This window comes from Marmota monax, unplaced genomic scaffold (genome assembly GCF_021218885.2).
Source record: "Marmota monax isolate L192 unplaced genomic scaffold, Marmota_monax_Labrador192_F-V1.1 WCK01_AAM20220418_F8-fsc00211, whole genome shotgun sequence".
In the NCBI taxonomy this organism is placed as follows: Eukaryota; Metazoa; Chordata; class Mammalia; order Rodentia; family Sciuridae; genus Marmota; species Marmota monax.
The window spans coordinates 1,173,927-1,200,890 of record NW_026694080.1 but is presented as its reverse complement, the minus strand read 5'-3'; the positions used below and the strand labels follow the sequence as shown (position 1 = coordinate 1,200,890).

The window sequence follows — 26,964 nt, the reverse complement described above, 5'->3', positions numbered from 1 at the left end:
ACATATTCTGGTACTTCAAGGATCTGGGCAGAGTCTGGGGCCACTACGGATGTGGCCAGATCACTTCAAAATAAATAAATAAAATAAAAAAAAATATATATATATACACATATATATATTATATACATAAATATATTTGTGTTGTGCCTACCCACTTTCTTTCTTTCTTTCTTTTTTTTTTTTTTTGGTACCTGGGATTGAACTCAGGTGCACTCAACCACCGAGCTGCATCCCCAGCCCTATTTTATATTTTATTTAGAGACAGGGTTTCACTGAGTTGTTTAGCACCTCAATTTGCTGAGGCTGGCTTTGAACTCAGGATCCTCCTGTCTCAGCCTCCTGAGCCACTGGGATTACGGGCGTGTGCCACTGCACCCAGCTCCAATCTATCTTTTTTTTTTTAATTTAATTTTTTTATACAAATGGAGCACAACTTTTCATTTCTGTGGTTGTACATGATATAGAGTCACACCATTTGTGCAGTCATACCCGTACATAGGGTAATTATGTCCATCTCGTTCCACCATCTTCCTGCCTCCACACCCCCTCCCCTCCACTCGCTCCCCTCTGTCCAATCCAAAGTTCCTTTATTCTTCCCTTGCCCCTGCCCCACACTGTGGGAGGCTGTCAAGTTGAGTGATTAGCATTTTCCTTCCATTGGTAGAGGCTCTATCCATCACTTTTGTAGTGATCTGGCCACATTCGTAGTGGCCCCAGACACTGCCCCAATCCTCGAAGTAGCAGAATGTGTCTTCATGCGTAGGTGTGCTTTCCTGCAGCCCCATGGATGGAGCTATGCTCATCTGTTCCTTTGTGATATTACCCCTTTGCCCTGTTTGGGATAGAATATTCCATGGAAATGCCCTTTGTGTGTCCCTTTCTCTTACTCTGCCTTTGGGTGTGGCCTTCCTAGATGTCAGTCAACCTGCTGACAGCAGAAATCATGAAGCTAGACTTAGGCCCCTGAAACCTGACCCCTTGCCTCATTTGAATGGCTCCTTCTTAATAAAAGGGGTCAGCACATGCTGGCTCTCTCTCTCTCTTTCTGTGGACCCTTAAGGTCAGAGGAGCCGTCACAGGACCCCCAAAGGAAAAGGTATCTCTGTCTCTTATATGGTTATTTCGCGCAGCCCAATTCCCCTGGAGTGACCCTGAGTGTTTTTGTTGTGAGGAACATGGCACCCCATTATAGATTAGCTTTCATTTATCAGAGAAAACATTCAGCCTTTGTATTTTTGGGATTGGCTTACTTCACTTAGCATGATATTCTCCAACTCCATTCATTTACCTGCACATGCCATAATTTATTCTCTTTTAATGCTGAGTAATATTCCATTGTGTATATATACCATAGTTTCTTTATTCATTCATCTATTGAAGGACATCTAGGTTGGTTCCACAGTTTAGCTATTGTGAATTGAGCTGTTATAAACTTGAGGTGGCTGCATACTGTAGTATGCTGATTTTTAAAATATATATATTTACTGCACAAATATTTATTGAGTGGCTACAATATTTGGCCAGTATTCTATGTGATAGGAATACAGACATTTAAAAATTCTATCATCAAAAACTTATAATATGGACAAAAGAGATAAGTATGAAATAAGTTATCAAATATGTGATTTTATATTAGGAAGTAATGAGCACCAAAAAGAAAATGAATAATAGAGAAGCTGATTTCAGATAGAAGAGTCAGAGTAGTTCTAGTGCATTAAAAAACTGCAAAGAATCCTTTCAAAGACAAAATAATGCAATCTCCCTCTTTGGGGAAGAACTGTAGTTGAGCTGTAAGTCTAGAATACTGGACAAGGAAAGATGCACATTAGAAGGAGGTTCTGGGTTTAAGTCAAAGAAGAGTTTTTTTTTAAAACAAGATTGGGGTCATGATTTTAATTTAAATGAAAAAAAATGCATGAAAGGATGAAATTTTTGAGGTGCTCTTGCTGGAAGGAGGAAGGGAACAATGGACATGGTTGTAGAATCCTCCTTTATAATTACCTATTATTTCCTAAGTAAGAAGTCAGGAAAGCACTGTGTTGTGTGGGCTGGAACCAATTCTTGTTGGGAATTATCAAGGTGTGGAGTTGTTATGGAAAAATTCCAGCAAATATGAGACATCCAAGTCTAGGAGAAAATAAGTGCATCATGGGATTGCTCCTGTGCCTGGGCTCTCTGGGTATGTGTAGTGGAAGGGTACCTGTGTTAAGTAAGAGAAGTTGGTAATGAGAGGGCTCAGGTGATGCCATGTAATGCCTATTCTACAAAGCAAAGACATGGCCCTTTGGAAGAGAATTGACTAGGGAACCACATACCCCAGTTCGAGATTTTGACTGGTCAGTTTGTAGGTGGCTGAGAAATGCCAGTAAACCGCCCCCCCCCATCAAAAAAATTATATTCTTTGGAAATGTCTCTTTTTAAAATTAATTAATTAATTAATTTTACAGTAGAATGCATTTTGACGTATAGCACACAAATGGAGCACAACTTCTCATTCCTCTGGCTGTACACGGTTCAGAGTCACTCCACTAGTGTAATCATACATGTATATAGGGTAATAATGTCTGTCTCTTTCTACTATCCTTCCCATCCCCACAACCCAAACCTCCCCTGACTTCCCTCTACACAAACCAAAGTTTCTTCATTCTTCCCTATACCCACCTGCCCCACTATGGATCAGCATCTGCTTATCAGAGAAAATATTTGGCTTTGGGTTTTTTGGGCTTGGTTTATTTCACTTAGCATGATGTTCTCTAGTTCCATTCATTTACCTGCAAATGCCATAATATCATTCTTCTCTAAGGCTGAGTAATATTTCATTGTGTATATGTACCACATTGTCTTTATCCATTCCTCTGTTGATTTTACGTCCTTTGGGTATAGGTAGACCAAGGAGTGGAATAGCTGGATCAAAGAGTGGTTCCATTCCAAGTTTTCTAAGGAGTCTCTATACTGCTTTCCAAAGTGGTTGCACCATTTTGCAATCCCACCAGCAATGAATCAGAATACCCTTTCCCCATATCCTCGCCAGCACTTATTGTTGCTTGAATTCTTGATAATTGCCATTCTGACTGGAGATTTAGTTTTGCCTTACATTTCTCTAATTGCTAGAGATGTTGAACATTTTTTCATATATTTGTTGATTCATTGTATATCTTCTGTGAAGTGTCTGCTCATTTCCTTAGCCCATTTATTGATTGGGTTATTTGTTTTGTGTGTGTGTGTGTGTGTGTGTGTGAAGTTTTTTGAGTTCTTTATATATCCTTGCTTTATCTGATGTGTATATAGTAAAAATTTGCTCCTATTTTGTAGGTTCTCTGTTTACCTCACTGATTGTTTCTTTTGCTGAGAGAAGCTTTTCAGTTTGAATCCAGCCCATTTATTGATTTAGGATTTTATTTCTTGTACTTTAGGAGTATTGTTAAAGAAGTTGGGGCCTAATCTGACACAGTGAAAATTTGGACCTGCTTTTTCTTTTATTAGGTGCAGAGTCTCTGGTCTAATTCCTAGGTCCTTGAGAGAGGGTGAGAGATAGAGGTTTAATTTCATTTTGCTGCATATAGATTTCCAGTTCTCTCAGCACCATTTTCTCCAATGTATGTTTTGGCACCTTTGTCTGGTATGAGATAACTGTATTTATGTGGGTTAGTCTCTGTGTACTCTATTCTTTTTTTTTGGGGGGGGTGGGGGGTACTGGGAATTGAACTCAGGGTCAATCGACCACTGAGCCATATCCCCAGCCCTATTTTGTATTTTATTTAGAGACAGGGTCTCACTGAGTTGCCTACTGCCTTGCCATTGCTGAGGCTGGGTTTGAACTACTGGTCTTCCTGCCTCAGCCTCCTGAGCGACTTGGATTACAGCCATGCACCACTGTGCCTGGTCCTGTGTCCTCTATTCTAAACCATTGGTCTACCTACCATTGATCTGTTTTGGTGCCAACACCATGCCAGTTTTGTTACTATAGCTCTGTAGTATAAAGTCTGCTATTGTGATGTCTCCTGCTTCACTCTTCTTAGTAAGGATTGCTTTGGCTCCAATCTATCTTGAAACTGATTTTTTTTTTCAACCAAGAGATTTTATTGGGGGGCTGCCTGAAGAGGAAGAAAAGGAGAGGCAGAGAGCAGAGAGAAGAGAGGAGGAGGGCAGAGAGGGAGAGAAAGAGAGCAGAGAGTGGAGAGAAAGAAGAGGAAGAGGGCAGAGAGGAAGAGAGGAAGAGGGTAGAGGCTTGAAACTGATTTTTTTATTTGATGTAGCATAGGGGTCAATATTATTTTTTCTCTTTATGAATATCCCAAACTGACCATGGACCGTTTACTGAAAAGATTTCTTTTCCCCATTGTACTGTCACCTTTGTCGTAAATTAAGTGATTCTCAATGTAGTTTTGATTTATGAGTAGGGTCCAGCATCATTTTATGTTTAATAGCTATTTGCATTTATTTTTCTTTGAACTTCCCATACTTTATTCCGTTTTTGTTGGGTTCTTGGCTCATCTGTTTTTCCTTTAGTCTTCTTCTTCTTCTTTTTTTTTTTTTTTGGTACTCGAATTGACCCAAGGCACGTTACCACTGAACTATATCCCCAGCCCTTTTTCATTTTGAGACAGGGTCACAGGGTCTTACTAAATTGCCCTAGCTGGCCTTGAATTTGTGATCCTCCTGCCTTAGTCTCTCAAGTCGCTGGGAATACAGGGGTGCACCACATGCCTGGCTGGGCTCTTGGTCTTTTTATTAGTTCTTTGTGAACAAATTGCAAATATATAAAAATTTTTAGTATGAATTTTTAGTTTGAATCCTTTTTGGTTTTTGTAATGAGAGGTGATTTCACCTACATTTTAAGAATGACTGTGTTTCTGTATTCAGAGGGACTTTTAAGATGTTGTTTATGCCAGGTGTGGTGATACACACCTATAATCACAGTGGCTTGGGAGACTGAGACTGGAGGATTGCAAGTTCAAAGCCAGCCTCTGCAACTTAGTGAGACCCTGTCTCTAAAACAAAAAACAAAGTTAAAAAGGGGCTGGGGATGTGGCTCAGTGGCTAAACCCCCCAGGGTTCAATCCCTGGTACCAAAGGGAAAAAAAAGATATTTTTTGTTCCTCTTTCTTGGCCATTGCTCATTGCTGGCTTTTCACTGCTCTTTGGGAAGTATTAGACTGGCAAAGGTGAAACTGTCCTTGAGTGGATTCACAGTATTAAATCACTTGCTGTATTTCTTTCATCTTTCTTTCCACTTCCTTTGCAGAGTATTCTTTGTCTTTGAGGATTTTGTAGAAATCTAACGTTCTTCTTTCTGCACAGATAATATCTAAATGTTTATTCAGGTAGTTTGTGAACTATATATAGATTTATCAATTTATTCTAAAAGGAGGAAGATTGCTTCCAGGCAATCTTAATTGGTTATTTTCTTTTTTAAAATTCCATTGTTTAAAAAAAAAATCCCATTAAAAGTTGGGTGCAGTGGTGCATGCCTGTAATCTCAAGCTGAGGCAGGAGGATTCAAGGCCATCCTGGACCTTGAATAAGACCCTGTTTTGATATAAAAATGAAAAAAAGGCTGGAAATATAACTCAGTGGTAGAGAGCCCCCTGGGTTTAAATCCCAGTACAGGAGAAAAAATACCATTAAAAAGAATTCTTTGTACTTTGGCTAGGATGTAGCGCAATGGTAACGTTCTTGCCTAGCATGCACAAGGCCCTGGGTTCAATCCCCAGCACCACAAAAACAACAAAGAAAAAGATAATTTGTTATCACCATTTATCATCACAATAAAAATTTAGAAATCATAAAAGCAACAAGAAAAGAAAACTAAGCACTCATACTTCTAGCACCCAATAGCTTGATCTAATGTGTTCCAGAGTAAAGATTGCATCAAATCTCCTATGGGTGGCTGGGGTTGTGGCTCAGTGGTAGAGCACTTGCCTGGCATATGCGAGGTCCTGGATTCGATCCTCAGCACCTCATAAAAATAAATAAATAAAATAAAGGTATCGAGTCTGTCTACAACTTAAAAAAAAACAACAACAGGGGCTGGGGATGTGGCTCAAGCGGTAGCGCGCTTGCCTGGCATGCGCAGGGTGCTGGGTTTGATCCTCAAACCACATTAAAAAAAAAAAAATAAAGACATTGTGTCCACCTAAAACTAAAAAATAAATATTAAAACAACAACAACAACAACAACAAAAATACCCCCCAAACTCCCATGATTCTCATCATTGGTCTGTCTCATTTGTTGTAGTGAGTATGGCTTTGCTGAAAAGGTAGTGGAGGGGATGTTCATCATCGTCAATTCCATCACCATCAAGATTCACTCCAAGGCCTTCCATGCTTCTTTTGAATTATGGCAGCTCCAGGGTTACAGTGTCAACCCTAACTGGCAACAGAGTGACCTTCGTCTGACTCGCATCACTGATCCCCGCCGAGGAGAGGTGACAGCCCTAGCATTTTGAGGGGAGAGAAAGGGGTGTACTCAAAGTTGGATAAATTGTTAGATGGTATTATTTCTGCTTTGGAGACTTCCTCAAATGTTCCCCATCCCTGGGAACCCCAGAACCCTTTCTGTACCGTGTTATTACTCCTTCTTCCCTCAGGTAGGGCCTTCGACTCACTGCTTTCTGTTAGAGTCCCAACTGAGAATGGTGGGAGTCTCTGTCTTGCCAGTCTTTTCCCCTTAGAATCCTGTCTTGGTTAATTTCTTCTACAGAAGGTTTATTTTTTTTTCTCTATACTCTCAGGTTTTAACATTTAAGGAAATAACTTGGCAGACACTTCGAATTGAGGCAGATGCTACAGATAATGGAGATCAAGACCCAATCACCACCCCACTGAGACTTATTACCAACCAAGGCCGGATCCAAATAGCCCTCAAGAGAAGAGTAAGTGTGTTCTCTGCCCTCATGAATACTTTTGTCTTTTAGTGTCCTGGACAACCTGGGAGTTGGTATTCCCATATTGTTTGGAATGTCATTGATCCTTGGAATGACAGCTGAACAGGGATGGCACAATACTCACCAGTGAGAGAAAGTTTCCATCTCTTTATTTTCTTAATTTTGAAAACTACATTGTTGCTGGGTGCAGTAGTACACGCCTATAATCCCAGAGGCTCAGTAGGCTGAAGCAGGAGGATTGTGAGTTTGAAGCCAGCCTCAGCAACTTAGTGAGGCACAAAGGAACTCAGTGAGACCCTGTCTCTAATAAAAGGGCTGGGGATGTGGCTCAATGGTTAAGCACCCCTGGGTTCAATCCCTGGTAACTCCCCCTGGCCTCCCCCCCCCAAAAAAAAAAAAGAAAGAAAACTACAATGTTTATATATGGGCACACTGACAAGGCACTTCACAGTTGATGGTTAATCAGCAAACTGAAGTAGTTTTTTAAGAAATAGTCTTTTCAAAGTGCTTTATTCTTTTATCCTGGAGAGTGAAAGGCACCTCTTTAAAACTGATCAGACGCCAGTCACTTTGAGGAGATAGAATGATACAAAGTGGTAAACCCGTGTTCTCTGTGACCCTCTCAGACCAAAGATTGTAATGTGATAGCCTCCAAGCTGATGTTCCTGTTGGATGACCTGCTCTGGGTGCTAACGGACTCACAGCTCAAGGCCATGATGAAGTATGCCGAATCTCTGAGTGAGGCCATGGAGAAGTCGGCCCAGCAAAGAAAGAGCCTGGCCCCTGAACCTGTCCAGGTTGGAGACCAAATGGGCACCCTTGGTGGGGCTGGGGAGATGGCATGCCAGATCTGTTTGTATCAGTGTAGGTGGAATTGAGACTTTATTGGCTTATTTGGGGGATTTATCATTTACTGATAGATGCTCATAGGCTGGCTTGCATCTGATATTTCATTTGTCCTCTCCATTGGTGTGTCGATTTTACAGTGCTAGCCAATGAAGAGGGAAGGGGCATCTTCCTAAACTATGGATTTATTTGGGCAGGGCTAATTAAAGAAAACATACAAAGGAGCCTTTCAGGGTCTAGATTCTTGATTTTTTTTGTTTTTTTCTGTCACATATAGATCACTCCACCTCCTCCCAGTGCCCAGCAGTCCTGGGCCCAGGCGTTTGGTGGCAGCCAGGGAAACAGCAGCAGCAGCAGCAGCCGGCTCAGCCAGTACTTTGAGAAATTTGATGTGAAAGAGTCCTCCTACCATCTGCTCATCTCCCGCCTGGACCTGCACATTTGTGATGATAGCCAGTCCCGGGATCCAGGTACTCATGAGGCCTGGGTGGTCCACATCACTGTCTATCTCTGGACACAACCTGGGATGAGGCTGTTTTTAAAGACCTTGTGGAGCCCTTTGGTCAGCTTCCTTAATCACAGGCATGGCTAATCGTGGCTTTGTTAGTATGAGGCATTGCTCTTCAGCCTTTAAGGTACAGTGAGCCACCTGTCATAGGTATCAAAATACAGATGTTGGGATTTGCCCCACACCCCACTAAATTAGAATATTCAAGGGTAGAGTTCAGCAGTGTGAACTTTTTTTTTTCTCCCCAGAATCCCTTGGGCAAGGCTGATGGCTTGCCAGAGGTTGAAAACCACTGGTGTCAGAGGTTACAAAAGTAAATTCAATAATAGAAAACCTTAGAGTTTTCAGATTTTTTTTTCTTTTTCTTTCTTTCTTTCTTTTTTTTTTTTTGTGGAGCTGAGAATCAAACCCAGGGCCTTGCATATACCAAGCATATGTTTTACTACTGAACTATATACTCCAAGCCCCAAAATTTTGAGATTCTTTAGTCAATTTGAATATATATCATATGGAAGTGTGCTCTTCCCAAGAAGGGAGGTTATGCTCTGTTCTTGTCATATTTAGATCAATTGGTATCACATGCACATATATTTATTCAGAATATATTTATTCATAATGAAAAAAGTAATTGACATTTATTAGCCTTGGCGAAATCAGTTTGCTACTTGTTTCTTCAACCCTGCCTGTGTTCCCCCCTGTGCTGCTGGTTCTTGGTTTTTGATGCTTAAGTGTGGCAGACTCTTGCTGCCTTCTTTTCTCTGAAGGCTCTATCTGCTTCACAATGGGACCTAGACTCACTTTTCATGGGAGACCTACCTATTTTTTTTTCTTTCTGGGATTGCCAAGCAGTACTGCCTCCTTTGGTTATTCCTTGATCTCGAAATAATTTCAATCCTCTACGCCCATTTTGAGAGGGAAGAGAGGAACAATGACAGCATAAAGATCACTTTGGGGGGTTGGGGATGTGGCTCAAGAGGTAGCACGCTCGCCTGGCATGCATGCGGCCTGGATTCGATCCTCAGCACCACATACAAATAAAGATGTTGTGTCTGCCGAAAACTGGAAAATAAATATTAAAAAAAAATTCTCTCTCTTTAAAAAAAAAAGAGTACATATTATATTTTAAAAAAAAAGATCACTTTGGGCACCACAGGAAATAATTTGTAACCCACTCATTTTGGAAGTTTGTTACTAAAACGATTATCATTTTGTGTGATTATTTCCTTTTGAATTTTTTGTAGTTGTAGATAGACAGGATGCCTTTATTTTATTTTATTTTTTTTTTTAAGTGGTGCTGAGGATGGAACCCAGTGCCTCACACATGCTAGGCAAGAACTCTGCCACTGAGCTACAGCCCCAGCCCAGTTTTTTGTTTGTTTTTAATTCTTTCAGAAATCTTAATTAAGAGTACATTATTGAAGCCAGGCATGGTGGCACATGCCTGTAATCCCAGAAATTGAGAGGCTGAGGCAGGAGGATTTCGAGTTTAAAGCCAGCCTCAATAGATTAGTGAGGTACTTAGCAACTCAGTGAGACCCTGTCTCTAAGTAGAATATAAAAAAAGGGCTGGGGATGTGGCTCAGTGGTTAAGCACCCTGGATTTAATCTCCAGTACCAAAAAAAATAAAAGTACATTATTGAGCCGGGCATGGTGGTGCATGCCTATAATCCTAGCAGCTCAGGACACTGAGGAAAGAGGATCATGAATTCAAAGCCAGCTTCAACAAAAATGAGGTGCTAAGCAATTCAGTTAGATCCTGTCTATAAATATGGGGATATGGCTCAGTGGTCGAGTGCTCCTGAATTCAATCTCTGGTATCCAACCCCAAACAAAAGAAGAAATAGTACATTATTGAGAGTTTAATTGTATTGCTTGATAATAAGGGGTGTATAGCATTGTCCTCTTTTAAGTGCCAGGGTCCTATAATCCTACCATGTGGATAACTGTAGCCTTACCACTTACTTAGTAAACTAAATTAATACATTTGGGGGAATTTAAGGAAGTTCTGGATGAGATGCTTTTAGATAACATGGATGAGAGTAGGGAGAGTTTTTGTAACTTTGACTCTTTCCTTGGATTTGGGGAGAAAGTGGAAGGGAAAACTCAGTAGTTAAAAAAAGGACTTTAAATAGGGTAGTCCTTTTTTAGCTGGGGAGATGCTCAGTGTTAGAGCACTCATCTAGCACGTGCGAGGCCCTGGGTTCGATTCTCAGCACCATATTTATTTATGAAAATAAATAAATAAAGGTATTGTATCCAACTACAACTGAAAAAAATATATTTAAAAAGGACTTTCATATTCTCTGGAGTTGTTCTGTAATGCAGTAGTCACTAGCCACATGCAGCCACATAAAATTAATTAAATGAAGAACTTGTTTTAGGGGCTGGGGTTGTGGCTCAGTGGTAGAGCGCTCACCTAGCATGTATGATGCACTGGGTTCGATCTCAGCACCACATAAAAATGAAATAAAGCTATTGTGTCCACCTACAACTAAAAAATAAATATTTTAAGAAAAGAACTTGTTTTAATTTTAATTAAAATAAAATTTTCTTCATTCACACTAACTACATTTCAAGTGCTTGATATACTCTATAAACCATAGAACATGTCCATTGTCATAGAAAGTTCTTAGGACATTGCTGCTGTAGAAACTATTGAAGGCAATACCTACTGCCTTTTTCCTAATGGAGCTGATAGCTGGGTGCTGGCACTGCTGACTAACAAATTCACCTATCCCTTGTTATTAGAGGTGAAATGATGGAAAACTGGTTGGGTCAGTGGGGTCAATTTGACTTGAAGTGGGGTAGCACTCTTCCTTTTTCTTTTAAAAAAATATTTATTTTTTAGAAGTAGTTGGACACAATACCTTTATTTATTTATTTATTTATTTATTTATTTTAAAATATTTATTTATTTATGTATATTTAGTTTTAGGTGGACATATTATTTTGTTTTCATGTGGTGCTGAGGATTGAACCCAGTGCCTCATGCATGCTAGGCAAGCGCTCTACCACTGAGCCACAATCCCAGCCCATACAATACCTTTATTTTATTTATTTTTATGTGGTGCTGAGGATTGAACCCAGGGCCTTCCATGTGCTAGATGAACACTCTACCACCGAGCCACAACCCCAGCCCTTCCTTTTTCTTATCTTTTTTTTTTTTTGTGTGTGTGTGTGGTGCTGAGACTTGAACCCAGGGCTTTGCACATGGTAAGAAAGTACTCTGCCTCTGCGTCTGAGCTATATCCCCAGCCCTAGCACTGTTTCTTTTTCTTTCTGTCCCTTTTTTTTTTGAGTGTAAAAGAGTAGCACTTAGTGAAGTGAGAAAAAAAGAGACAGAGCTCCCTCAGGTAAAGAGGAGACCCAGCACAGGTTTCCACTTACATGAACTAGTCTATGGCTTATGTAGCCAAGGGGTAGGGGAATTTGTCAATATCTGTGCTAATCAAGTCTTGGAAAAGTACCAAGGCTATTGGTCAAAATCTATGCTTAACAGGAATTGGAAAAGTGCCAAGGCTATTGGTTAGCCCTTAAGTCTGTAGACTTCACTCAAATCTGGCCCACCTCCCCTTCCTTGCCACTCTGGGACAAAGATATTGGCTGGAATGTTTGGGACATTTCTACAGGTTAATCTCATGGAATGGTCTTTACATTTAGAGAAGCCATTACAGAGCTTCTTTAACTTGTTTTGTTATCTATTTCATTTATTTCCCCCTAAGAAATGCCCCCAATTGCCATTAGGGGCAAGGGATAATGACTACTCTGGCTACCTTAGACCGAAAAGAGGTATTGAAAGGGAATGGCAGTCAGGTCCTTCTAAAGAGGCCTATCTAAGGGAACCCAGTAGATGGGAATTTTGTTTTGGATTCCATCTATATGACCATTAGTAGTCTGGGCATTTTGTATATCATGGCATTCCAGAGGTCCACGGTGACATTTGGTGGGTGTAGAGGACAAGGTGTACATAGGACAGAGATCATGCCTTCTGGTGGATCCCAGACGAGTCCCCAAAAGATGAAATAGGATTTCCACCCTCTGCTACAGCACCCTCTGCTGCTGTAGCAGATCCCAGCCATCTGCCAGTGCCAGCCTTCCTGTTTGAAGTGAGAAGGAAAGAGAGTGCTCCCTCAGGGCAAGAGGGGACCCCGGAAGAGCAGCTTGCCCACACTATGTCTTAAAATGAAAGTGGAGCAGCTTTACAGGTTGGCAGTGGATTAGGAAAAGAGGGAAAATCACCTGCTTTTTTTTTTTCTTCCCCTAAACTGTTTTTCCTCAGGATAAAGCCTGTAAACCAAAAGGCCCCTCCACCCTACCCCCGCTTTACTGGGGATAGAACCCAGTGACTCATTCATGCTAGGGAAGCTTTCTAGTTGGAGTTACACTCTCAACTTAATACATGCACCCACACACACGGAGGCACAGACAGACAGACAGACATAATAAATTGCCAAAGCCCAAGCTGTTTCTCTTTCTTAAGGCCTGGCTATTTCTTCTTCCTATCAGCTCACTGGAGAATTTTTTATCATTACGTCTTATGAATGATTTATGTGTTCACATATTAGGTATGATGGTAATTATTAATTATATTTGATTTTAATTCTAGTTCCTATTCCAATACACTCAGTCCATGTAGCTTTTGTCCCTTTAGTTCTAGATAGCCCAACAAAGGGAGCTTGGGGTTTGAACCCTGTTCCTGTAGTAACCTAGGTCAGGTATTTTTAGTTGAGATCATGATCACCTCCAGGTAAAAAGAGATATAATTCACATACCATAAATTCATCCACTTAGATTATACAACAAACTTTAGTTTTCTAATATTATTTCTAATATTATTCATAGGATTGTACAACCATCACTATAATCAATTTCAGAACAATTGCAGCCCTAAACACCACTAATCTACTTTTTGTCTTGATATTTGCCTATTATGGACATTGAAAATTGGGTTTGGGAAGTAGGGAAATCTTAGAAACAACAATGGTTTGTGGTCTTCCAAAACTTAACCCTACCTGACACAATTTTATTCCTTAGTATTTCTCTCATTGGGTTTTCATGAGCAGCATTGATTTTGAGTTTGTGAATGGTATACAGAATGGAAGATCAGTACTACAAACTGTGGCAAGTAGATGGCTGCAATCAGTGGACTTTGTTTTAATCCACTGCTCCATCTCAAAGTCATACGGCAAGAGATGCCTACAGGTACCTGTTGGCTGCCATTGGCTACTTACTAGTATTATTTATTTGTGACCCTCACTTTGTGATTTTAACTTTGAGAATTAAATGAAAATATTAAATGGAACAGTTTGTTTTATTATTTAATTCTACAAAAATTAGCCTCTTATTAATTTAGTCAAGTGCTACAAAGGAAAAATGTTGACAATATCTGAATGAATCTCTGGTGGCTAATTTAAAAGTTTTTTCTTGTATCAAACAAAAAATTGAGTTCACTAGAGATAATTTTTTTAACATTAAAGAAAATTTTTGGGCTGGGGATGTGGCTCAAGCGGTAGCGCGCTCGCCTGGCATGCGTGCGGCCCGGGTTCGATCCTCAGCACCACATACAAACAAAGATGTTGTGTCCGCCGAAAACTAAAAAAAATAAATATTAAAATTCTCTCTCTCTCTCTCAAAAAAAAAAAAAAAGAGTAAAAAAAAAAAAAAGAAAATTTTTTTAGTTGTTGATGGACCTTTATTTTATTTATTTATATGCAGTGCTGAGAATTGAATCCAGTGCCTCACATATGCTAAGCAAGTGCTCTGCCACTGAGCTACAACCCCAACCACTAAAGATAATTTTAAGAAATTAAAATTTTTACTTTTGCTGAAATAATTTTTAATAATTAAAAGTTTTATTATATTGCTATTATGTGTTTATATATTGCTAATTTGCATAGCTAATTTGTTACATTACAGTTTATATAAGTAAATAATCATATTTTATCAGCACAATTACAAATTTAAGTTGAACATTAATATATTTAAAATATTTAATTTAGCTTAAAACAGTTATTCTGTTTCTTTACCCTGGACTGAAAAAGAAAATGTTTTGTATTTTTTAATATGTCTGAAGTATATACATATATATACACACATATATATTATAAGTGTGATTTTAACTTTGTGATTTTAACTTTGAGAATTATACATGTGTATAGTATACCTATGGAATTAAAATTTCATGGTGGGGGACAATTCGGAAAAAAATGTCTAAAAAGTCTCCTTAGGCCAAGTGTGGTGGTATATGCCCATAATCCCAACAACCTGGGAGGCTGAGACAGGAGGTTAACTAGTTCAAGGCCAGCCTCAGCAACTTAGGCCCTAAGCAACTTAGTGAGACCCTGTCTCAAAAAGTAAAAAGGGCCGGGGATGTAACTCAATGGGAAAGCATCCCTAGTTCAATTGCCAGCACCAACCAACCAACCAACCAACCAAACAAACAAAAACAAAAACAAAACAAAAATCTAGGGGAGGTCATTATGAAAAAAAAAAAAAAAAATTGAGAAACAGAAATTCTGGTGTAGGTGTTTCACCTGGTAGGAGGATGATTAGTCCAGAATTTGGGATGGCAAAATCTAGATTGGAGGAAATGACCTACTTGTTGAAGCTATCCTGGCTTATTCCTAAAGATTGCATGGTGATTCCTTTTACTCATTTCTGTGTTGTTTTCTTCCCTCTTATCGTCTACTAGTTACAAGTAGCATCTATTAGTTACAAGACTAGATACAATCGTAGAGTACAGGGTGGAAGTGCACAAAAGGGTGGACCACATAATGTGTGGAAGAAATAATTTCTACTTTTACAGTTTTTTAGTCTAATTAGATAAGGTAGAAACATGGGAAGTTCATTCATTTAGTAAGAATTTAACATAAATTCTAAGGTAAACATAATGTAATTTTTGACTTGCTGATAGAAATTCCAGTTTACCTACAAAATAATATATTTTTATCTTATAATGTTCCATGTTTCAGTGTTCCATGGTATTTTGTATGTACAGCATATAGCGATTGTCTAATATCATAGCTTTAGCTATGAGACCGGGATATGAAAAGAAATAATATGGGTATTTTTGTGTGTGGGGAGCAGAGGAGGGGAGCAGGGAGGATCTGGTTATACTTTTCCAGATGTTGTGTTGAAGGACAGTAAGACTAATGTTTTTAGGGTTGGGGGAACCAGTCAGTCCAGGTTGTAGAGTGGGTCTGTGGGAAACCTAGTATTAGAATTCCTGAATCAATTTTTTATTTTCTTTGGCTTTTCTGGAAATCTGGCAGCCAGTTACAGAGACAATGGAATATACTTTATTATTTTTTTTGGATCTTCTAGAGCATGTCCATGGGCTATTGCAGCTTAACAGAAGAAGGCTGCAGGCTTGCAAGTCACCTGGCATCATGTCCTTTCAGCTGCACTGTGTTCCCAGCTGGGATTTGGAGGTGGCTCCAGAGGACTTCTAAGTGCTTCAGGTGGTAGTTAGGCTTCTTTGTTCCTTCCAGTGCTATTCACCTGTATTTTTCTTTCATAGGTATCTCTGCAAATAGACTCATGGGTGGTGCCATGCAGCTTACCTTCCGCAAGATGGCATTTGACTACTACCCCTTCCACTGGGCAGGTTAGGAGAAATCTGAATGGGGTCAATTCTAGCATGGCCCAAAATATTGAGGGAAGATTCCTGGTTTCATTCCTGACTGCCCAGCAGGAGGGTTCCAGGGATTACAGCACATACTCAGAGGTGTCAGGGCATCTTTTGGAAACTTGGATGATCTGCTCTTGTGATGGAGGAGAGGAAGTTGGGGGTGGAGCAGTGCCTGAGATGTTGCTTTTGATTCTCCCCTCAGCCCTAGATCTCCACTAGAGTTAGATCCTCTCTAGTAATCCATAGTTAAGGATGGCAGCAGTCAGCTATTGCCCTTAAGGATCCTTAGGAAAAATCACATATGGAGTCCAGATGAACTTGGGAGCTCTCACTGGATAATATTTCCTTATTTCAGAGTTCTGGATTGGGAATGAGGGGTCAGATTCTACACTGTGATTTTTCTGACAGGAAGGGAAAACGGAAACATTGGATCATGGTCTTGGGCTAAAATCTTTCTGCTTTTTTTGTTGTACAGGTGATAGCTGCAAACATTGGGTACGGCACTGTGAGGCCATGGAGACCCGAGGACATTGGGCTCAGAAGCTTGTGATAGAATTTCAGAGTAAAATGGAGAAGTGGCATGAAGAGACTGGTCTGAAACCACCTTGGCACCTGGGGGTAGACTCCCCTTTCCGGAGGAAAGCAGGTAAAAAACTGGAAGACTCCAGTTCTTAGCCTCTTAACCATTCACCTTGGAATAACCAGTGCAGATAGAGCAGTGGAGTAGCTAGTTAAACCAACTGTGTCCCGCCGAGTGACATTAGTGACTTTCTTTGTCCTCAGGGATAGCTGTACTGTTAAAGAGAAGTTCTCATCATCTCTATTCAGAAAGCTGTTATCCCCAGGTATAGTAGCACAGGCCTGTAATCCCAGCTACTTGGGAGGCTGAGGCAGGAAGATTGTAAGTTTGAGACCAGCCTGGGCACAGTGAGACCCTGTCTTAAAACAAAACTAAAAAGGACTGAGACTGTAGCTCAGTGATAGAGCAGCCCTAGGTTCAATCCCCAGAACCGCAAAAACAAAAACAACACTGTTACCTTGGTCTTCAGGAAAACATTTTTGAGTTCCATCCAGTTTGTGCTCTTTTTTTTTTTTTTTTTTTTTTTTTTTGCTCAGGACCTCAGCCTTCAGAGTCCCTGGGATCAGTCATGCACCACCATGCCCGGCTTACTTTTCTAGTTCAATTAATAATGAGAGTTGACAATATATCATTTTCTTATTTTTATTTAGATTCTCTCTCTAGTCCTCGAAAGAACCTTCTTGAGAAGTGTCCCTCTGGGGGACGTCAGGCTGCTTTTCGGCCTCCGGCCTGGAATCGCTTACGCTCTAGCTGCATGGTTGTACGAGTGGATGACCTGGACATCCATCAGGTGAGGATGTGGGGAAACATGTTTGGAAAGGGCTGGAAAGTTCATTTGGAAGGCAACTGGAACAGTGTGACCAAAGTTGTAGAATCCAGGGACCATTTGCCTTATTCTGGGTAGACTGACAGTGGGGTCTTTTTGAGCATAGCTACTGAGAAAAGGACTTGTCCCAGCTTTCCTTGGAGTGCTCTACTCAACCACCTGCTGAAAAAACTACCTTAGGGCTAGTGGAAGGTGGAGAGAGTGCCTGGAATATGTTTGTGCCAGGCTTAGGCAGGATAGTTGAGGAATTGACTTCTATTCTGGGGACTGCTACAGATGCTAACAGTAAGTTGTGATTGCTTAGGTTTCTACAGCTGGACAGCCAAGTAAGAAGCCATCTACACTCCTTTCCTGCAGTCGCAAACTCCACAGCTTACCCACTCAGGTCTCTGCCATTCATGTTGAGTTTACAGAGTATTATTTCCCAGATAATCAGGAGCTTCCAGGTGAGCATCGGGACCAGCCATTTCTTTTGTCTAGCTCATGCTCTTCACCTTTTTCAGACTCAGGGCCACTATGTGTATCCTCATTTGTTATTAAGAGTTTAGGTATTTGAGTTAATTTTGTATACCTTTGTTAAAATCTGCCCTGCATAATGTGTATCTTTGCTGTCTTGATAATAAAGCAAACATTAGCTAGTAAGTAAGAGTCTAGCTGCCACTTCATATATGATGATTCTTTTCCTCTCTGCTTTCCAGTTCCCTGTCCCAACCTCTACATTCAGTTAAATGATTTGGCATTTACTGTGGATCCTGTCAGCTTGCTCTGGGGAAACCTCTTTTGCCTAGATTTATACCGTAGCTTGGAGCAATTCAAAGCTATTTACAAACTGGAGGATTCAAGGCAGAAAGATGAACATCTGGACATCCGACTGGATGCCTTCCGGTTAAAGGTAGGGAGAGAGTAGGAATTTTGTCCCCTGTGGTAACCACAATTGCATTTTTCTCTTGGCTGTTATCCATAGTTCTTCTCCTCATGGAAGTAAGAAAAACAGTTTCCTGGCCCAAATGATCCTTGGCATGTGTATTAGTGGTGGGTTGTTGAGATACTCAGAGAGTCATTCTGAATTGTGTTTTTTCTCTGAAGGTGAGCTTCCCTCTGGAGAAGAGAGAGCAGGCAAAATTGCATCGTCCCCAGGCCCTTGTCTTCTCTTCATCAGGGATGATTGCCACCAATACACGATATGCCCCACAATGTAGCTGTCCAGATCTCCAGACTCTCTTCCGGGGTTTTGCTGCTGCCGAGTTCTTCCATTCTAATTATGATCACTTTCCCAAGGTTCCGGGTGGCTTTAGCCTTCTGCACATGCTGTTTTTGCATCATGCCTTCCAGATGGATTCCCGCCTTCCTCAGCCTAGTACCCTCCCTCCCCAGAGGCCTAAGGCTTCCCAGGATCTCTGGTCCATCCACTTCACCCGGATCTCCTTGGACTTTGAGGGAACAGAGAACTTCAAAGGCCATACGTTGAATTTTGTGGCCCCCTTCCCCTTGTCTGTTTGGGCCTGTCTACCTCTCCGCTGGCAGCAGGCCCAGGCTCGAAGGCTCCTTTTGGCCTCGGAGGGGAGGTTGAAACCATCAGCCAGCTTTGGCAGTCCTGTTCACTCTGAAGTCCTCATCCCTGATTCTGTGTCCCATCAGAGGTCAAAGACTGAGCATGATTTGAAAAGTTTGTCAGGCCTTACAGAAGTCATGGAAATTCTGAGAGAAGGCAGTGATGGTGTGGGCAACAAAGGGCCTGTGACAGAGCTGGAGGATGCAGCAGATGTCCATGTGCTTGTACACTCCCCAGCCCATGTCTGCGTGAGGCTGGACCATTACCAGTACTTGGCTCTGCTCCGTCTGAAGGAGGTGCTGCAGGAGCTTCAGGAGCAGCTGACTAAGGATACAGAGGCCATGACAGGGTCTCCCCTGCAGGACCAGACAGCTTGCATTGGTGTGCTCTTTCCCAGCGCTGAGGTGGCTCTACTCATGCATCCTGCCCCTGGGGCTGTCGATGCTGATTCTGCAGGTTCAGACACCACCAGCCTTATAGATTCAGAGCTGTCTCGTTCAGAGGATCGGGAACTGAAGTCTGATGCCTCCTCAGACCAGGGCCCAGCAAGCCCCGAGAAGGTCCTGGAGAATAGTAGTATTGACAATCTTGATGCATCTCATGAGAGGCCTCAGAGCAATGGAGAATTGCAGGACTCAGATCCACTTCCACAGCAGCTGTCAGGGAAAGGCCACGAGGCAGTTGAGTCCCTCCAGGCCAAGAGACTGAGCAGAGCCCAAGCCTCCAGCTCACCAGCTGCATTGAAGTCCACAGCTGGCAGGGATACTGCTGTGAACGGACAGGGTGAGCCTGTTCCCTTGAAGAACCTTGAAGGAGAATTGTCGAGTGCTATTCACATGACCAAGGATGCCACCAAGGAGGCTCTACATGCCACCATGGACCTCACTAAGGAAGCTGTGTCCCTGACTAAGGATGCCTTCAGTCTGGGCAGAGATCGAATGACCTCCACCATGCACAAGATGCTGTCCCTGCCCCCAACCAAGTGAGTGGTTCTCTGCCTCCTTCATTCACTCCATCTCTTCCTCTAGTTCTGACCCTTCGGCCCAAGGCCTCCTATTATGTGCACTTTTATGTTTTGAAGCACCACATAGTCCAGGAGAATGCACACATGGGCCCATTTAATGGGCAGTTTTCAAGTCATTGTTTATTGCTGCTTAAAATCAGATTATCTTCTCTTTCATTAATTCATAATTATTAATAACAGATATGTTATGATAACAATAGCTGGTATCTGTATAATATTCTTCTCAGTGGTCTTTCATGTGATTTTTTTGTTTGACTTGATCCCCTGTATCAGCTTAGTAGGATAGCTACAGACTTTTTTTTTTTAGTTGTAGTTGGACACAATACCTTTATTTTATTTATTTAGTTTTATGTGGTGCTGAGGATTGAACCCAGCACCTTGCACATATGAGGTGTACGCTCTATCGCTGAGCCACAACTCCAGCCCAGCTACAGACCTTTTTATCCCCTATTTATAGTTGAGGAAACTAAAGCTCAATAGAGGATGTGCTCATGGATTCTCTCTATCTTGTTAGTAGAAAAACTGGGGCTTTGGACTTGTTCTTTCTGATACACCTTACCAACATCTGCCAGAGTAAGAAGAAAGCAGCAAATACATTTTTTTTTTTTTTGGTACTGGGGATTGAACTTGGGGGCACTCGACCACTGAGTCACATCCCCAGCCCTATTTTGTATTTTATTTAGAGACAGGGTCTCACTGAGTTGCTTAGCGCCTTGCTTTTGCTGAGGCTGGCTTTGAACTCTCAATTCTCCTCCCTCAGCCACCTGCTGGGATTACAGGTGTGCACCACTGTGCCCAGCTAGCAAATACTTTTTGAGCTCTTATTGTGTTGTAGGCTCTGGGTTAAGTACTAGAGATACAATAGGGAGAAAACACAGAAATGTGACATTAGAAGAGGAGAGCATTATGAATTTTCCCATGGGTTCCTTGTGGATTTAGGAAAGACAATGAAGTAAAGGAAATCTTTGTTGGGACACTTTGTGATTTAGAGAGCATGGTATGACGATCAGTGGCATTAGAACTGTTTTTCGAAGTGAATGTAGTGAATTATCTTACGTGGGTCTCTTAGCATTGCCTATGTGTATCTTCCTGCTAGGATAGATTGCCAAGGAGGAAGAAGAGAGGAAAACTTAAAGGGGTGAGTGTTGTAATAATATTAGATTGAAGTATTTTGTGTGTCAGACATTGTCCTACATACAATATTAATCCACTGAATTCTTGTAACAGTCCTATAAGAAAGATACTAATATCACTCGCCATTTTACAGATGAGGAAACTGAGGCTCAGCAAGGTTAAAAAAAACTTGCTCAAGATTTATACAACTTGTGAGTGGTGGGGCGAAGACTGAAGGTGCTGCCTTTTCTAAATGGAGACGTATAAAGGAGATGGGTAAAATGAAAATGATCACAGGAAGATGTGTGATAAAAGCTCTGGTGAAACCGACAGTGCCTTCCTATCTGTCCAAACCCATGGCCTTTCCTCAGTCTGCCCTTTCCTGGACTTCTCTGCGGCAGTTAACATTGCCGGGCAACTCTTCCTGAACATTTTTAACCCTGAGAAGTTCCCTGTTGATGCTGATGCTTCCACCAGGACCCACTTCTCTAGGGAATCGGGTTTTCTTGTTTCCACATGTGGACTGTTTTAGTAAATTGTTGATTTCTACATTGAAAATTACTGCAGTTACTCTCATTTCTCTGAAGGATTCTTTTTTTTTTTTTTTGTCCGCTCTTTTCTTTTTGTCCTACAAATGTAAATACTTTCAAGGTTGTCCATATTCTGAACACTTTTTTTTTTTTGGTATTGGGAATTGAACCCAGGGATACTTAACCACTGAGCCACATCCCCAGCTCTTTTTTTTTTCATTTTTATTTTAAAAATTTTTTTAGTTGTCAATGGGCCTTTGTTTTATTTGTATGCGGTACTAAGCGTCAAACCCAGTGCCTCACGCATGCTAGGCAAGCACTCTGCCACTGAGCCACAACCCCAGCCCTCTAGTCCTTTTTAGTCTCTCCAGGTTGCTTAGGGCCTTGCTAAATTACTGAGGCTGGCTTGGAGCTTGTGATCCTCCTGCCTCCGCCTACCAAAATGCTGGGATTGCAGGCATGCACCATCATGGCTGTTATGATCACTTTTGTCCTAATTTTTAGTTTTTTAATTATAAGAGTGATCTGTGCTCATTGTATTGAAGATGTAGGTGATAAGAAGAAAGGAGAAAATAGAGATAGCTGCTCTTGCCAGGTGCAGTGATGCACACTTGCAATCCTAGATACTCAGGAGGCCGAGGTGGGAGGATTCCAAGTTTGAAGCCAGCCTCCACTAGTTAGCAAGATGGTCAGCTATTTACCAAGACCCTGTCTTAAAATAAAAAATACAAAGGACTGGGGATATAACTCAGTAGTAAAGTACCCTTGGGTTCAATCCCCAGCACACACACACAAAAAAGTTGCTATTTACATTTAGGTCTATTTGCTTCCTGATTTGTACACCCATCTAAATCTGTGTGCCCATGTGAATGCTTGTATATGGACACAAATACTGTTTTTACAATAGGATTATATTATTTCTACAACATTGCATCCTGCTTTATTCACTTAATGTTTTATTGTGAATATTTTCTCATTTATTATGTATTTGAATACATGATTTTTAATTGCATTATTATGTTCTATCAAATGTATATATTATAATTTATTCATCCATTTCATTATCTATGGGGTCTGTTAGTCTGTTTCCAGTCTTTCTCAGGTAGAACTAATGCTGTGTTTAGTGTTCTTATTTTTGTGAACCTTACTCTGCATATTTGTATGTATCTAAATCTCTCTTTAGAGTAAAAGTCTGTAAGTGATACTGGGTCAAATGCTGCAAATATTTTTAAGGTTCTTGATGCATTTGCCAGACTTTAGAAGGTTTGTATCAGTCTATGCTTTTGAATATTTTCTCTTGGTTATTTTATTCATCTCCTTACGTCTGCTGTAAGCTTTGTTTTCTGTCCTGAATTCCTTCCTTTCTCCTGCTCTTCATTTAAAATTGTCTACTAGACAGTTGGATCTCTCAGAGGTAGCTGCTCACATGTTTGAAACTGATTTCGTATCCCTCCCCAGATCAGTTCTTTCTTCTTTGGATAGTAGCATTCTCCTGCTCATCCAGCTGAACATTTTAGTGCTTTGCCTCTTAAAACTAATCTGTCTTGTTCTGACCGTAATTCCTAAATGAGTGGTTTTTAAAACTGAGTGTGCATCAGAATCACCTCAAGTCCTCATTGAACAGGTTGCAGAGACCTGTCCCCAGAGCTTCTCATTCAGTAGGTATGAGATTGGGCTGAGATTCTGCGTTTCTGAGAGGTTCCCTGTTGATGCTGATGCTACCACCAGGACACACTTCTCTAGAGAATCTCTTATCAGCTTTTCCTGTCTGTTTCCACATTGGACTGTTTTAGTAAAGTGTTGGTTTCTACATTGAAAAAGCCACGTTAAACTTCCTAAAACACAGGTGTGATTTTTGTGATTTTGTCATTTCCTTACTCTAAAACCTCTAAGCATTTTCCTTATGCCTTCCTGAATTTTCTTTGAATTTTTTATTTTTTTGTGGTGCTGAGGATGGAAGGAACCCCAGGGCCTGATGCTAGGAAGGCGTTGTCCAACCAAGCTACACCCCCAGGTCCCATTTGAACTTCTTAGTGTAGCATAGTCAATTATTATGATAAATCCATGTGTCACTTTACAGTTTTCAAAACACTTTAATATATAATTTTTTAAAATAAAATTTGTATTTAGGAGATGGGATGATCTGTGTTCTTTGTCTCTTGAATTCAATGAATGAGATCCATTGACAAAGGGTGAGAGCAAAGTAACAGCATTTATTAAAGTAATAGAAAGCAGAGTGAGGTATGGTGGCAAAAAAATGCCTGTAATCCCAGCGGCTTGGGAGGCTGAGGCAGGAAGGTTGTGAGTTTAATGCCAGCCCCAGCAAAGATGAGGTGCTAAGCAACCCAGTGAGACCTGTCTCTAAATAAAATACAGAATAGGGCTGGGATGTGGCTCAGTGGTCAGGTGCCCCTGAATTCAATCCCAGATAACCTCCCCCCGCCAAAAAAAAAAAAAGAAAGAAAGCAGAGCTCTTGTAGGGGAGAAGCCCGAAGGAGGGTTTGAGGGATGTCTGTTGTCTAGGGGTTTAATATAACAAGGTTAGAGGGGAGTTATTTTTTTATGTGGCCTTGGAAACCATATGCTAGAGATTTTAAAGAAGTGTGTCTTTGAGTCCAGTTACACCAGGATATTATCAGGGTGCTGCTTTGCCTCAGGGACTGGCTCAGGATTCAGGCACATACCTTCAGGCCCCAATGGAGTCACCAGTTACAATTACAAGCTGTCTACTCCATTTTTTAAACTCCTGGTGTGGGGGTCCTTGACCCTGTCTGTTTAACACATTTCTGTCTCTTCTTCTTACTTAGAAGCATTCAGAATGTCAACAAAACAGCTGCATTTTTTTTTCAGTTATAGAGTGGTATTCAGTTAATATAACAATTATTTCATATAAGCTACATCAGGGACAACTAAAGATGAAAAACTATATTGTCTCCATATCGAACTAATTTGTGGTGTGTAACAACAAAAACCTGCTTTCAATTCCATGCTAGTGTACAACCCCCATACTGTACCAGGCAAGGTTAGCAGCTGTTGAAAGTATTACCAAGACAGTGCCACCGAAAGACACATTTGGTAGTATGTTAACTATATACTTACATTGCAATTTTTTTTCTTTAAAAGGAATGAGTTTTGTATGGTTGGTGTTAAACGCTTTATAGACAAGGAAAGAAAAAAAAAAGTAATTCCTAGAACCAACTTGTTTATCATCATCATCTTCTACACCTTCCTGATCCTCTTGAGCGTTTTTAGCCTTGACAGCTGCCTTTTTGCTGCATCAGACTTTCCTTTAGCTTGGTAGGCAGCAGTGTCCTTTGTGTGTTTTTCCTTCAGCTCAGCTGCTTTCTTTTCATAAGACTGCCTGTTGTCGGCAGCAGTGTGATTCCGTATCCCAGTTTCTTTGCAACATCGGCAATGGTTAGGCCAGGATGGTCTCCTTTGATTTTGAGGTGATAGAGCTGAACAAGAAGACTGATGGAGACCTCCCTTTAGAAGGGATGTAGGCTTTCATTTCTCTTTCACAATGGGCCTTTTCCACCTTTGCCATGTCTTCAAATTTTCCTTTCTCCTTAGCAGACATGGTCTTTTACCTCTCTGAACACTTCTTAGAAAACTCAACTGAAAGTCAACTGAAGTAGCCCAGGTGCTGCCACTGCTGCTACTTTTTTGGTCCTGGGGATTGAACCCAGAGGTGCTTGACCATTGAGCCATGTCCCCAGCCCTTTTTATTTTTTTATTTTGAGACAGGGTCTCTCTGTGTTGGTTTGGACCTTGCTAAGTTGCTGAAGCTGGCTTTGAACTTGTGATCCTCCTGCCTCCTAAATTGCTGGGATTACAGGTGTGCACCATTGTGCCTGGCCGTCCAGATGCTGCCTCTTGTGATCCTTCTGGCATGTTTTCATGAAGAATGCATATGATGACATTTTGCCTCACAGCCTCTTTGGATCTTCTTTGCCTGTGTTTAGTTTAGTTTGAGACAGAATCACCCAGTGCCCGTCCAGCTCTCACTGGGCTGGGTGCTGTCTCTGTGAATCTCAATGTACTAAAATGGCTGTGAGACGTATATAATCTTTAGTTTAAGCTGCAATTTTTTTTGTGGTAAAGTGAAGAGCACTTACAGGGAAGTTAGGGGCTTGGGGTTTTTCATAATAATACTTTCAACTGGGCATGGTGGCACATGCCTATAATTCCAGTGACTCAGGAGGCTGAGGTAGGAGGATCACAAGTTCCAAGCCAGCCTCAGCAACTTAGAGAGACCCTGACTCAAAGTAAAAAAATAAAAGTACAAAGGGCTGGGGATGTGATTGAATACCCCTGGGTTCAATCCCTGGTACCTAATAATAATAATAATAATAATAATAATAATAATACCTTTAATTGTGACCATGGGTCCGACTGTTCATCTGTAAACTGGGAGGGTGGGATTAAAGGGTCTTTAGCTGTTTCTTTTCAACTGTCATGCCTTTCTAGCTTTATCTTCCATTGCTCTCCCCAACAAAACCTCCCAGCAGCTGGGCTGCACACTTCCCAGTCTTATTTTGCCTCAGGCTCTGTGCCTTTGTGCTGTGCAGGAGAGGAGTGCCCTGTTCTGTTTCACAGTCCTTCAGGGACCGCCTCAAATGCCATCTCCTCCCACAAAGCCATTCTTGATTTCCTTCTCATTTCTTTTCCTCTTTTAATATTGTCTAGCCTTAGGCTTGTGTTTCTGTCCCTCTCTTTATGTCATGTATGACAATCCCTATAAAATTTATATGCATAAGTCTCTCTCCTAATAGATCATAAATTCTTTTGAGAACGTCTTATTCATCAATTTGTCCACCCTACACTTCTTCCTTGTGCCTAGTACTGTGGTACCTTGCTTACAGAAGCTGTTCAATGAGGACATGTAGAATGGATGCTGGTGGCTCCAGGTGGCACCAGTTTGGTAGGTAGATGTTATCTCTTATATATGGGATGACCCTGAATAACTTTGACATTTAATGTTGATTAGCTGCTCACACACCTAAACGTACTGGAATAAGGTAATTCAGAAGGGCCAGTGAGTGCAAAATAACTTCATCTTTTTATAGCAGCTATAAAGTTTTCTCTTCACATTACCTATTTGAGCTGAAGGGGAAGCATATTGCTGGGGTGGGAACAAACATATCTTCAAAGCCACATTTGTGGGTTTTGTTTTTCTTTTTTAAATTTTTTTGTATTTTTTAAATTTGTTTTAATTAATTACACATGACAGTACAATGACCTTGACATATCATACATTTGAATCAGATGGGATGTAATTTCTAATTTTTCTGAGTATACAGGTTGCAGAATCATATTGGTCATGCAGTCACATATATACACACAGTAATAATAATGTCTGTTTCATTCTACTATCCTTCCTATCCCCCCATCCCCTCCCCTCCCCTTCCATCAATTCTCTCTGCCTAATCTAATGTAACGCTATTCTCTTTCTCTCTCTCTCTCT

General features: G+C 41.0%; 1 protein-coding gene across 2 annotated transcripts in view; it reads left to right on the top strand.

Moving 5' to 3' along the window:
• The window catches only part of Bltp3a (bridge-like lipid transfer protein family member 3A), a 74,907-nt gene that overhangs the window by 35,459 nt on the left and 12,484 nt on the right, over positions 1-26,964 (top strand). The window contains exons 5-15 of one of the 2 annotated variants that reach the window (XM_058585587.1): positions 6,239-6,428; positions 6,735-6,875; positions 7,514-7,684; positions 8,011-8,203; positions 15,762-15,848; positions 16,348-16,518; positions 17,103-17,242; positions 17,583-17,724; positions 17,977-18,170; positions 18,365-19,812; positions 20,951-20,992. In XM_058585587.1, the coding sequence (XP_058441570.1) occupies positions 6,239-6,428; positions 6,735-6,875; positions 7,514-7,684; positions 8,011-8,203; positions 15,762-15,848; positions 16,348-16,518; positions 17,103-17,242; positions 17,583-17,724; positions 17,977-18,170; positions 18,365-19,812; positions 20,951-20,992 (2,919 nt within the window). The remainder of the gene's footprint in view (positions 1-6,238; positions 6,429-6,734; positions 6,876-7,513; positions 7,685-8,010; positions 8,204-15,761; positions 15,849-16,347; positions 16,519-17,102; positions 17,243-17,582; positions 17,725-17,976; positions 18,171-18,364; positions 19,813-20,950; positions 20,993-26,964) is intronic. The other variant, XM_046464392.2, reaches the window with a different exon arrangement.